This window comes from Diorhabda sublineata, chromosome 5 (assembly GCF_026230105.1).
Source record: "Diorhabda sublineata isolate icDioSubl1.1 chromosome 5, icDioSubl1.1, whole genome shotgun sequence".
Taxonomy (NCBI): Eukaryota; Metazoa; Arthropoda; class Insecta; order Coleoptera; family Chrysomelidae; genus Diorhabda; species Diorhabda sublineata.
Genome location: NC_079478.1, coordinates 37,447,726 through 37,460,769, shown reverse-complemented (window position 1 = coordinate 37,460,769; position 13,044 = coordinate 37,447,726). Strand labels below are relative to the sequence as shown.

At 35.7% G+C, this 13,044-nt stretch overlaps 1 protein-coding gene across 1 annotated transcript; it reads left to right on the top strand.

Annotated features, from left to right (window-relative positions):
- The first annotated feature begins 1,677 nt into the window (after positions 1-1,677).
- Positions 1,678-8,201, top strand: LOC130444611 (retinoid-inducible serine carboxypeptidase-like). The gene is made up of 8 exons (XM_056779845.1): positions 1,678-1,771; positions 1,883-2,158; positions 2,315-2,499; positions 2,552-2,662; positions 2,907-3,105; positions 7,574-7,792; positions 7,846-8,000; positions 8,062-8,201. Exons 1-8 carry the CDS (start codon positions 1,720-1,722, stop codon positions 8,128-8,130), a joined length of 1,266 nt encoding a protein of 421 aa, XP_056635823.1. The 5' UTR covers positions 1,678-1,719; the 3' UTR covers positions 8,131-8,201.
- Positions 8,202-13,044: the final 4,843 nt, after the last annotated feature.

Genomic DNA, 13,044 nt, shown 5'->3' with positions numbered 1-13,044 from the left:
GCCACTGGATGGTTTTAAAATGTTTTATAATCACGAAGATACTCCTAAAAGTATCTAGCTTGACCTAAATACCGTGGTAGCTACCATATGTATGAATTTTTCTAGTTTGAAGACTCAAAGTTGTTAAATATTTGCTTGGCAGTTTTATTTGAAAGGTTTTAGCCTAAATAATATAGAAACTGAACTAGATTCTACTCTGGGTGGGACTTCTTCTTCATTATCAACAATAAAATGTCGGGTAGCAGCGTTTAAACGAGACTGAACGATCTACGGAGTCCAACAACGCAGCGGTCGACCAAATGAGGTGGTGACTCAAGAAATGTTGAAGAAAATCCACTGGATGGTCTTAAAATGTTTAATAATCACGAAGATACTCCTAAAAGTATCTAGCTTGACCTAAATACCGTGGTAGCTACCATATGTATGTATTTTTCTAGTTTGAAGACTCAAAGTTGTTAAATATTTGCTTGGCAGTTTTATTTGAAAGGTTTTAGCCTAAATAATATAGAAACTGAACTAGATTCTACTCTGGGTGGGACTTCTTCTTCATTATCAACAATAAAATGTCGGGTAGCAGCGTTTAAACGAGACTGTACGATCTACGGAGTCCAACAACGCAGTGATTAATCAAATGTTGAGGAAAATCCAGTGGATGATCGTCGACTTAAAGTGCGCGAGTTACTAAACATAGTAGACATTTCAAAAAATGTATATTAATTGAGAATTTGGATATGAGAAAGCTGTGCGCAAGATGGATGCCGTATTCAACCTCCTCGAGCTCGATGGTCAAAGTTAATGGTTATTTCGATTATTAGTATAAAAACCATCATCAGAAGACTGATATAAATATTCTTAGACTTTTAAAATATATAAAAAAATGTATTTTTAATTAAACATACGATATAATTTGTACATGATCTATACAGGGTGATACAATAAAGCTACTTCGTTTTAATAAGAAGATTAGCGTTGAAATTTAGATTTTATATTGTTAAAATTGATATATAATCAAAACCAAAGTACCTATTGTTTTGTTTTATAAAGATACGTGACGAAAAAAAAACAATGTCCTACTTAAAAATGCTTGACATAATCTCTAAACTATAATTTACTTACTGATAACAATTTCCAGATATTTTTAAATCTTTTTATTTCAATAATACTCGAAATATTACATATATCTTTCGATATATCACTATTATTAATAATTTAGTCTTAAAATCTCAATATTAATATGAAAAATCGAGATAAAAACATTTCGAAAATCATGAGGTACATCGTGGAATATTTCCACTGATATAAACACAAATTTGTTGTGAAAATTTAACCTCTGGTTCACTGAGGATCGAATTTCTTTTTTGTATTGTCCTTATGGTATTTTTGACAATCGAGCTCCTAAATCGGAAACGACACTCCAAAAATGAACAAATTTGGGCTTCTGAGATGTTGCGAGATACATGGGGCTCCAAATAAAAAATAAACGAATTGAAATCGATAATTTATCAATGAATAATTCCTAAAGAAAATCTTTCTGTTTCACATTTTGATATTTTAGTAAAAACAATGATTTAAATTCGAAGTTTTAGTTAGAACCAGATCTTGAACGTTGATTATTTACATAAATCGATATCGTCGTTGTCGGATTCATATTCATATTCATAAAAACGTTATCTTAATTAAAAACCATAGATAAATATATTATTAGATCAACAACGACAAATGGAAATGTTGAAATTAGTGTTGGTATCGATTTTATTTAATTTAACTTCAGGTGCGTATAAACTTTTCCACAAATTCAAGACAAAGACACTTAAAAACACGCGTCTTTAATCGTTTAAAATCTACAATGAATCAAACTACGTTTTACCAACTATTTTGATAGGTAAACAAGGTTTTGGTCCGACCGATCAAGAATGGGGATATTCCATGGTTAGAAAAGGTTCTTACATGTTTTGGTGGTTGCATTTTACTACAGCAGATGTTTCCAATCCAACGGAAAGACCTTTGATCATATGGTTACAAGGCGGACCTGGTGGCTCTTCAACTGGATACGGTAATTTCGCCGAATTAGGACCATTAGATCTGGAATTAAAACCAAGAAATACCACGTGGGTTCAATGGGCTAACGTATTATTCGTTGATAATCCAGTTGGAACTGGTTAGTAATAACTAGATTTATTTATATATCGATAGTGATATTTGTAGGAGTTGATTTAATAGGTTGGTACTTCGCCAAAAGAAGGAACTTACTTTCTAAGATTCTGTAGACGAAAATTCAGTTTTTTATCATTTTTTTAATCGTTTTTTGCTTCAGGATTTAGTTACATCGACGAGGAAGGTTCTTTTACGGAAAACAATACACAGATAGCGCATGATTTTTTGGTTTTCTTAAAAGATTTTTACGAGAGATTACCGCAATTCGAAAAAGTACCTTTATATATATTTTGCGAATCGTATGGTGGAAAAATGACGCCAGAAATAGCTTTATCAATATATAATGTGAGTGAATACAAAATAAAAGATAATTTGAATGATAATTGTTTAATTTTAGGCTGAAAAAAATGGAGATATTGGTTCGAATCTTCGAGGAATAGGTTTGGGAGATTCGTCGGTGTCCCCAGTTGATTCTGTATTAATGTACGCACCTTATTTATCGAATTTGGTGAGGTTTTTATATAAAAATTCATTAATACGCATAAAAAATAATCAATATTAAAGAAATTTACGTCATTACCTCGTAAACTATGTTGGAAATTCACTATAAACAGTTTAGAAATGAAAAATAGTTCTCCTGTACCCTGTATGAACCCTTCTCGTTTTTATTATTCGAAATAATCATAAAAATTATTAAAATTTTATTTAAAATTGTTTTTCTGATCATTTAATCGATTATTGTCATATTTAAGGGAATTATTGACGACGATGGCTACGATGCTATTATGGAACTAGCATATGCAGTTAAAGACGCTGTAGATAACGAGAATTTTGATGAAGCTTTCGATTTATCTAACCTTGTAGCAGCTGAAATAGACGAAAAAAGTTATAACGTAGATTTTTACAACGTATTATCAAAGAAAACCTCATCCACTAAGAAGATAGAATCATGTATGTCGAATTTTAATTTCGTTCCGACGTAATTCCAGAAGTACCTCGCTCTAGAAACAGAAAATTATCCGATGGGGTCGAATCTGGCGAACAGGGTGCACGAAGTAGCAATTCGAACTGCATTGTTAGGTTGTATTAGCTTGATTCCTTCGCTTAAACGTTGTTTAATACTCATCGTCGATGGTCTTTCTTTTTTCAAAATAATCAATGATAATTATCCCACGTGCATCCCACCAAGATCTTACCTGCAGATGGAACGATTTTTGCCTTCTTCGGAGGCGGCTTTCCCTTCTCAATTCATTGTTTCGTTAGTGCTGGACCCACGTTCCATCCACCAACAATTCGGGTCAATGGAAACATCTTGGCGACGCTGCTTTTGTTCCGTCTAGCGCACAGCTTTCTCGTGTCCTAATTTTCGGTTAATACGTGATGTAGTGCCTTTTTTGAAATGTCTACTATGTCCAGTAACTCAGTCGAAGACCATCCAGTGGATTTTCTTCAACATTTGGCCGACCACTGGGTTGCTGGTCATCGCGAATCGTACAGTCTCGTTTAAACTACGCTATTTTACTGTTGATAACGAAAAAGCATAAAAAGAAGAAGTCTAATTCCTTCCAGTATCATTTAACGTTCTTTTCCACGTTTACAAATCCACTGATATTGATGGCTGGCGTGGTGTTTTCAAACTGTTTGGATTGTGGTATTTTTCAAAGTAACTATTGCGCTAGGCACCTTTCTCGTGTCTTAATTTTCGGTTAATACGTGATGTAGTGCCTTTTTTGAAATGTCTACTATGTCCAGTAACTCAGTCGAAGACCATCCAGTGGATTTTCTTCAACATTTGGTCGACCACTGGGTTGCTGGTCATCGCGAATCGTACAGTCTCGTTTAAACTACGCTATTTTACTGTTGATAACGGAGAAGCAGAAAAAGAAGAAGTCTAATTCCTTCTAGTATCATTTAACGTTCTTTTCCACGTTTACAAATCCACTGATATTGATGGCTGGCGTGGTGTTTTCAAACTGTTTGGATTGTGGTATTTTTCAAAGTAACTATTGCGCTAGGCACCTTTCTCGTGTCTTAATTTTCGGTTAATACGTGATGTAGTGCCTTTTTTGAAATGTCTACTATGTCCAGTAACTCAGTCGAAGACCAACCAGTGGATTTTCTTCAACATTTGGCCGACCACTGGGTTGCTGGTCATCGCGAATCGTACAGTCTCGTTTAAACTACGCTATTTTACTGTTGATAACGGAGAAGCAGAAAAAGAAAAAGACTAATTCTTTCCAATATCATTTAACGTTCTTTTCCACGTTTACAAATCCGCTGATATTAATGACTGGCGTGGTGTTTTTTAAAACTGTTTAGATTGTGGTATTTTTCAAAGTTACTATTGCCCTAGGTACCTTCTCGTGTCTTAATTTTCGGTTAATACGTGATTTAGAGCCTTTTTTGAAATGTCTACTATGTCCAGTAACTCAGTCGAAGACCATCCAGTGGATTTTCTTCAACATTTGGCCGACCACTGGGTTGCTGGTCATCGCGAATCGTACAGTCTCGTTTAAACTACGCTATTTTACTGTTGATAACGAAAAAGCATAACAAGAAGAAGAATAATTCTTTCCAGTATCATTTAACGTTCTTTTCCACGTTTACAAATCCGCTGATATTAATGGCTGGCGTGGTGTTTTCAAACTGTTTAGATTGTGGTGTTTTTCAAAGTAACTATTGCGCTAGGCACCTTTCTCGTGTCTTAATTTTCGGTTAATACGTGATATAGTGCCTTTTTTTAAATTTCTAATATGTCCAGTAACTCAGTCGAAGACCATCCAGTGGATTTTCTTCAACATTTGGTCGACCACTGGGTTGCTGGTCATCGCGAATCGTACAGTCTCGTTTAAACTACGCTATTTTACTGTTGATAACGAAAAAGCATGAAAAGAAGAAGACTAATTCTTTCCAGTATCATTTAACGTTCTTTTCCACGTTTACAAATCCACTGATATTGATGGCTGGCGTGGTGTTTTCAAACTGTTTAGATTGTGGTATTTTTCAAAGTTACTATTGCCCTAGGTACCTTCTCGTGTCTTAATTTTCGGTTAATACGTGATGTAGTGCCTTTTTTGAAATGTCTACTATGTCCAGTAACTCAGTCGAAGACCATCAACTGGATTTTCTTCAACATTTGGCCGACCACTGGGTTGCTGGTCATCGCGAATCGTACAGTCTCGTTTAAACTACGCTATTTTACTGTTGATAACGAAAAAGCATGAAAAGAAGAAGACTAATTCTTTCCAGTATCATTTAACGTTCTTTTCCACGTTTACAAATCCACTGATATTGATGGCTGGCGTGGTGTTTTCAAACTGTTTAGATTGTGGTATTTTTCAAAGTTACTATTGCCCTAGGTACCTTCTCGTGTCTTAATTTTCGGTTAATACGTGATGTAGTGCCTTTTTTGAAATGTCTACTATGTCCAGTAACTCAGTCGAAGACCATCAACTGGATTTTCTTCAACATTTGGCCGACCACTGGGTTGCTGGTCATCGCGAATCGTACAGTCTCGTTTAAACTACGCTATTTTACTGTTGATAACGGAGAAGCAGAAAAAGAAGAAGTCTAATTCCTTCCAGTATCATTTAACGTTCTTTTCCACGTTTACAAATCCGCTGATATTAATGGCTGGCGTGGTGTTTTCAAACTGTTTAGATTGTGGTGTTTTTCAAAGTAACTATTGCGCTAGGCACCTTTCTCGTGTCTTAATTTTCGGTTAATACGTGATGTAGTGCCTTTTTGGAAATGTCTACTATGTCCAGTAACTCAGTCGAAGACCATCCAGTGGATTTTCTTCAACATTTGGCCGACCATTGGGTTGCTGGTCATCGCGAATCGTACAGTCTCGTTTAAACTACGCTATTTTACTGTTGATAACGAAAAAGCATAACAAGAAGAAGAATAATTCTTTCCAGTATCATTTAACGTTCTTTTCCACGTTTACAAATCCGCTGATATTAATGACTGGCGTGGTGTTTTCAAACTGTTTAGATTGTGGTGTTTTTCAAAGTAACTATTGCGCTAGGCACCTTTCTCGTGTCTTAATTTTCGGTTAATACGTGATGTAGTGCCTTTTTTGAAATGTCTACTATGTCCAGTAACTCAGTCGAAGACCATCCAGTGGATTTTCTTCAACATTTGGCCGACCATTGGGTTGCTGGTCATCGCGAATCGTACAGTCTCGTTTAAACTACGCTATTTTACTGTTGATAACGAAAAAGCATAACAAGAAGAAGAATAATTCTTTCCAGTATCATTTAACGTTCTTTTCCACGTTTACAAATCCGCTGATATTAATGACTGGCGTGGTGTTTTTTAAAACTGTTTAGATTGTGGTATTTTTCAAAGTTACTATTGCGCTAGGCACCTTTCTCGTGTCTTAATTTTCGGTTAATACGTGATGTAGTGCCTTTTTTGAAATGTCTACTATGTCCAGTAACTCAGTCGAAGACCATCAAGTGGATTTTCTTCAACATTTGGTCGACCATTGGGTTGCTGGTCATCGCGAATCGTACAGTCTCGTTTAAACTACGCTATTTTACTGTTGATAACGAAAAAGCATAACAAGAAGAAGAATAATTCCTTCTAGTATCATTTAACGTTCTTTTCCACGTTTACAAATCCGCTGATATTAATGACTGGCGTGGTGTTTTTTAAAACTGTTTAGATTGTGGTATTTTTCAAAGTTACTATTGCGCTAGGCACCTTTCTCGTGTCTTAATTTTCGGTTAATACGTGATGTAGTGCCTTTTTTGAAAAGTCTACTATGTCCAGTAACTCAGTCGAAGACCATCAACTGGATTTTCTTCAACATTTGGCCGACCACTGGGTTGCTGGTCATCGCGAATCGTACAGTCTCGTTTAAACTACGCTATTTTACTGTTGATAACGGAGAAGCAGAAAAAGAAGAAGTCTAATTCCTTCTAGTATCATTTAACGTTCTTTTCCACGTTTACAAATCCGCTGATATTAATGACTGGCGTGGTGTTTTTTAAAACTGTTTAGATTGTGGTATTTTTCAAAGTTACTATTGCGCTAGGCACCTTTCTCGTGTCTTAATTTTCGGTTAATACGTGATGTAGTGCCTTTTTTGAAAAGTCTACTATGTCCAGTAACTCAGTCGAAGACCATCAAGTGGATTTTCTTCAACATTTGGCCGACCACTGGGTTGCTGGTCATCGCGAATCGTACAGTCTCGTTTAAACTACGCTATTTTACTGTTGATAACGAAAAAGCATAACAAGAAGAAGAATAATTCTTTCCAGTATCATTTAACGTTCTTTTCCACGTTTACAAATCCGCTGATATTAATGGCTGGCGTGGTGTTTTCAAACTGTTTAGATTGTGGTGTTTTTCAAAGCAACCATTGCCATCTCTAGTTCAGGCTAGGTACTTGAAATACCGTTTTCTGTAGATCATCTGGGAGACGCTCTTGATGATATTATGAACAGGAAAGTAGCTCCGGCTTTAAATTTAACTCAACAGTGGCAGTTTTTGAACTACGATGTAAATACAGCTTTAAAATTGGATATTATGAAAGCAGTTCCTTATCTCGTAGAAAAATTATTGAATTCTACTGATATCAAAGTAGCTGTTTATAACGGCCAATTAGATCTAATTGTCGATACGCCAGGTAAATATATAACATCTGAGTTAGATCCTGTATTAGTCCTTTTTTTATTTAAGGTCAAGTTAATTGGGTTAAAAAGATGAATTTCGAAAATAAACATTTGTGGGAACAAGCTGAACGTTTACCTTTCCATATCGAAGGATTTATGGAAGGATACGTTAAAAAATACGATAAATTCGCTTTTTATTGGGTGAATAACGCCGGACATATGGTGAGAATATACTGAATAATTATTATTTAGTATTTTAAGTGTATATTTGATTGAATTTTAGGTTCCAGCTGATAATCCATCAGCTATGGAATATATTTTGAGAGACGTTACAAATAATTTCGAAATATAAGTATTTAGAAAGTACCACGTGAACCTAATTAATCATATTTCTCTAAAATAAAGAATCTACAACTTGATTGATATTCTACTTTTTTTATAACCCCGTATAAATGAAAAAAAGAAACAGTTTAAAACACGTCGACTATCAAAACGAAAATATGTTGATATAAAAATTCAGTCGTCGAATAACATGTCGTCGTACACCGCCTGAAACACCCAACTGCGACCATTGGGTACAGGACCGGACCTCCTGGTGCAGCATCGAACATTGACAGCATGCGGGACTCCATTATCGTACCCATAAATACCATCGAGTTATGGGGGACGAGCATACCATATTGTAAACAATACATTTATTCATATCGCGAATACTATACGAAAATATTTTATTACTTACATCAGGGATGGACAATTATTTTAAAAACTTCGTGTATTGACGTACAATTCGTTGTTTTTCATCATTCTGACGTACGAAGAAAAGTTGGGTTATATTGACATAACCTTCTACTCGAAATAATCGAATTATAAAGTTTTCCGGAGGAAAAACTACAAGTACAAATGCGAAATATTCGGTATATCAACATTAGTCGAATTAAATTTTATCGCGTCGTAACATTCAGACAATCGCAATTCCCAATTGCCTCGAAACAAACTCCTATCTTTCCTAACCTCAATATATTAGTTAACACAACTTCCCACTTAGAATTCCTTACTAATTTTACGAGAAGGCAGCGATGCATATCAGTTACATAACAACCGAGCCCCCGTCCGATTGTTGACAACCGATTCAAATGGAAGACGATTATTAACAGTATTCGGGCTCCCGCGAGAGGCTTTCGAATATATCCCTCGAACAACGAAACTTCATATCGCAGATCTAAGATTGCCGCTTCGGATTCCATCCCTTGTTGCATAGAAAATGTTACGAGGCAACTGGAAATCGAGAGCTCGAAAAATTTCCTGTACTATAAATATTACCGGACCTCGTATGTTTCGGTTTAGGTTTCCGAGAAAGAAATTCGTTAAGGAATTGTTGTTAACCCATTAGTAGAATCAATGCTCGCCATCGGATTTGATAAATTATTATTCACGGCGAAAGGATTTGTCTTATTCAAGTGACTAATGTTTAAAGATACTAATGTATCTGGAATTGATAACAGAAATGAATAATAGATTGGATTTTTCAACGTAACGTACGATGTGGGTCGATAAAGTTTATAATTCTCTGTTCTTCAAATCGTTTTTCATTATTATTAACAATACAAGATTCAAATGACATCAAATAACCTCGAATACAACAATCGACAAACGGTTTGTTCTCGGTAGCTCCACTTCTCGAATTAGTTCGAGTAGTGTACACTGGAACGTTCTTTGTGTTAGAATTGGAACTAATGACGCTGTTCTTAGTAGCAGCGCAAAAGAACTAGTTCATCCAGTTCACTGTACTGCTTGGGTCTAGAATCAATTCAGCGAGTGTAGTGCAAGTAATGTAAAGTACCAAAAAGTACTGAATCGTTTTCCATTATTGATCTAAATTACATCGAATAACCTCGAATACAACAATCGACAAACGGTTTGTTCTCGGTAGCTCCACTTGTAGAATTAGTTCGAGTAGTGTACACTGGAACGTTCTTTGTAGTAGAACCGGAACTAATGACGCTGTTCTTAGTAGCAGCGCAAAAGAACTAGTTAATCCAGTTCATTGTACTGCTTGGGTCTAGAATCAATTCAGCGAGTGTAATGCAAGTAATGTAAAGTACCAAAAAGTACTGAATCGTTTTCCATTATTGATCTAAATTACATCGAATAACCTCGAATACAACAATCGACAAACGGTTTGTTCTCGGTAGCTCCACTTGTCGAATTAGTTCGAGTAGTGTACACTGAAGCGTTCTTTGTGGTAGAACCGGAACTAATGACGCTGTACTTAGTAGCAGCGCAATAGAACTAGTTAATCCAGTTCACTGTACTGTTTGGGTCTAGAATCAATTCAGCGAGTGTAATGCAAGTAATGTAAAGTACCAAAAAGTACTGAATCGTTTTCCATTATTGATCTAAATTACATCGAATAACCTCGAATACAACAATCGACAAACGGTTTGTTCTCGGTAGCTCCACTTGTCGAATTAGTTCGAGTAGTGTACACTGAAACGTTCTTTGTAGTAGAACCGGAACTAATGACGCTGTTCTTAGTAGCAGCGCAAAAGAACTAGTTAATCCAGTTCATTGTACTGCTTGGGTCTAGAATCAATTCAGCGAGTGTAGTGCAAGTAATGTAAAGTACCAAAAAGTACTGAATCGTTTTCCATTATTGATCTAAATTACATCGAATAACCTCGAATACAACAATCGACAAACGGTTTGTTCTCGGTAGCTCCACTTGTCGAATTAGTTCGAGTAGTGTACACTGAAACGTTCTTTGTGGTAGAACCGGAACTAATGTCGCTGTTCTTAGTAGCAGTGCAAAAAAACTAGTTCATCCAGTTCACTGTACTGCTTGGGTCTAGAATCAATTCAGCGAGTGTAGTGCAAGTAATGTAAAGTACCAAAAAGTACTGAATCGTTTTCCATTATTGATCTAAATTACATCGAATAACCTCGAATACAACAATCGACAAACGGTTTGTTCTCGGTAGCTCCACTTGTCGAATTAGTTCGAGTAGTGTACACTGAAACGTTCTTTGTGGTAGAACCGGAACTAATGACGCTGTTCTTAGTAGCAGCGCAAAAGAACTAGTTCATCCAGTTCACTGTACTGCTTGGGTCTAGAATCAATTCAGCGAGTGTAGTGCAAGTAATGTAAAGTACCAAAAAGTACTGAATCGTTTTCCATTATTGATCTAAATTACATCGAATAACCTCGAATACAACAATCGACAAACGGTTTGTTCTCGGTAGCTCCACTTGTCGAATTAGTTCGAGTAGTGTACACTGGAACGTTCTTTGTGTTAGAATTGGAGCTAATGACGCTGTTCTTAGTAGCAGCGCAAAAGAACTAGTTCATCCAGTTCACTGTACTGCTTGGGTCTAGAATCAATTCAGCGAGTGTAGTGCAAGTAATGTAAAGTACCAAAAAGTACTGAATCGTTCGAGTAGTGTACACTGAAGCGTTCTTTGTGATAGAACCGGAACTATATCGTTCTTTGTATCCGATGGAACTAATTCTATATATTCATGAACTAGTTTGCACTGGTCCTGTTCAGATCGATAGGAAAGGTTTGGACTGGTCAAAATACATGTGTATGAAAAATTACATAGTCGTATGAGGTCTGACGACTGAGATTGATTGAATACTGATAAATTAACAAATACTAAGTGTTCTAACCAAGATAACGAATTAGAAACTAAAAAAAAAGACCAAGAGGGGTTAACTGAGGTTTTTTCAGCAGTAAACCTACGATTTAAAAGCGGAAACCTTCAGAATAACAGCTTTTTGTACATTAGTGGTTCAAAAAAGTTTGAATTTGCAATTATCTATACGTTTTATGGCGTTTGAATCGGTTACTTCGTAAGGCCGATTATTATTGAATTCTGAATATGTTTTTGCCGTTAAAGACTCAAAAAATATTACGTCCGGCCAAAATACGAAGATAAAATATCCCTGGGATCTACAGTTAACATTTTCTTTGAATATACGTCTGGAAATTATTTGATTATGAAGTTTCTAGGGTCAATCCTCAACAACGAATCAATAAAGTACAGAAAACAATCTGCTACAATAAAAAACGCAGTTTCGTCATTCAAAAGAACGGATTTAGTTCCAATCGATTCCTCAGACAATAGAAAAAGACTGCAGTCGATTTTTGTACCAGAGATGGTATTGGATAACGTCCTCGAACGTTTGGTTTCTACAAGATCCCACCAGATGCCGATGATATGCGTTCAATCTAAAAGAAAACGCGGTAAGCAGAAACAAGGTTATACTGTTAACGATGATGGAGAAGATTCTTTTATCATTTATCAACTATTTCCCACAATAACCACAGATAAAGAAAGGGCGCAATTTGGTTAACCATCCACCGTATCAACCAGATAAGATCCGTAAGTATTTTTTCAATTTTTCAATGTCCAACATTGGATTTTTTTGAAGTAATTTTCGTAGCTTGTTCATTTATAAATTTGTTGTCATGTAAAATGCGAATAATTCGTTACGAAGCACATTTTGGTGTCGTCTTTACTAAATTCACGTTCAAGATATTTGAACATCGTCGCCACAAAGGAATTCCGGGAAAATATAACGTTAACGTTACGTAGAAACGACGAAAAAACAATAAACTAGAACCAGACCTAAAGAAAAATCAAACAAATCTTACGAAAAGTACTAAATGAGATCCGTTTCTAATGGATTCGACTTGTTACTGTCAATCTTCGACAACAGATACAACAGTTTCGTTTTTACTTACATAAAAACATATCAAAAATTCATATGATGCATCTGATATATTAGTACGCGTGGGTCGAAATTAATATTTGTAAACAGACGAAGTTGTATCGTATTTCAATCGGTTCAAATAACCGTTAATACATCAGAACTACTAACCAATTAATCATAAACTTTTTCCCAATTATGTACTTACGAGGAAGGGCTCAAAAATACCTGGTTCGACTCAGAGATGGCGGTTGTTACTTCGAAATTACCTGATGTTTACCTTATTCGCCAGATTTAGTTCCCTGGAATTATTTTACGTTTCCAAACTTAAATAAAAACCTCTTCCAACAACTATTCTTATCATAAAAACCTATTGAACATCGCTGGGAAATGTACAAGGAGCTAAAAGGAAATTAAGTTGAAAAATATATTTTTCTTTGTTGGGTCTGGTACTTATGGAACTATCCCCGTATAATTTCGCTGAAATACGAATATATCAAATGAGCTTCTGGGTAAACATGATTCAATTACGTCCCATATGTTAGCCGAATCTGT

Excerpts from the sequence above, each read along its gene's own strand:
- LOC130444611 (XM_056779845.1), top strand. The coding sequence starts at position 1,720 with ATGGAAATGTTGAAATTAGTGTTGGTATCGATTTTATTTAATTTAACT. Across the intron at positions 2,500-2,551 it reads TAGCTTTATCAATATATAAT|GCTGAAAAAAATGGAGATAT; the intron begins GTGAGTGAATAC and ends GTTTAATTTTAG. Across the intron at positions 7,793-7,845 it reads TCTAATTGTCGATACGCCAG|GTCAAGTTAATTGGGTTAAA; the intron begins GTAAATATATAA and ends TTTTTATTTAAG.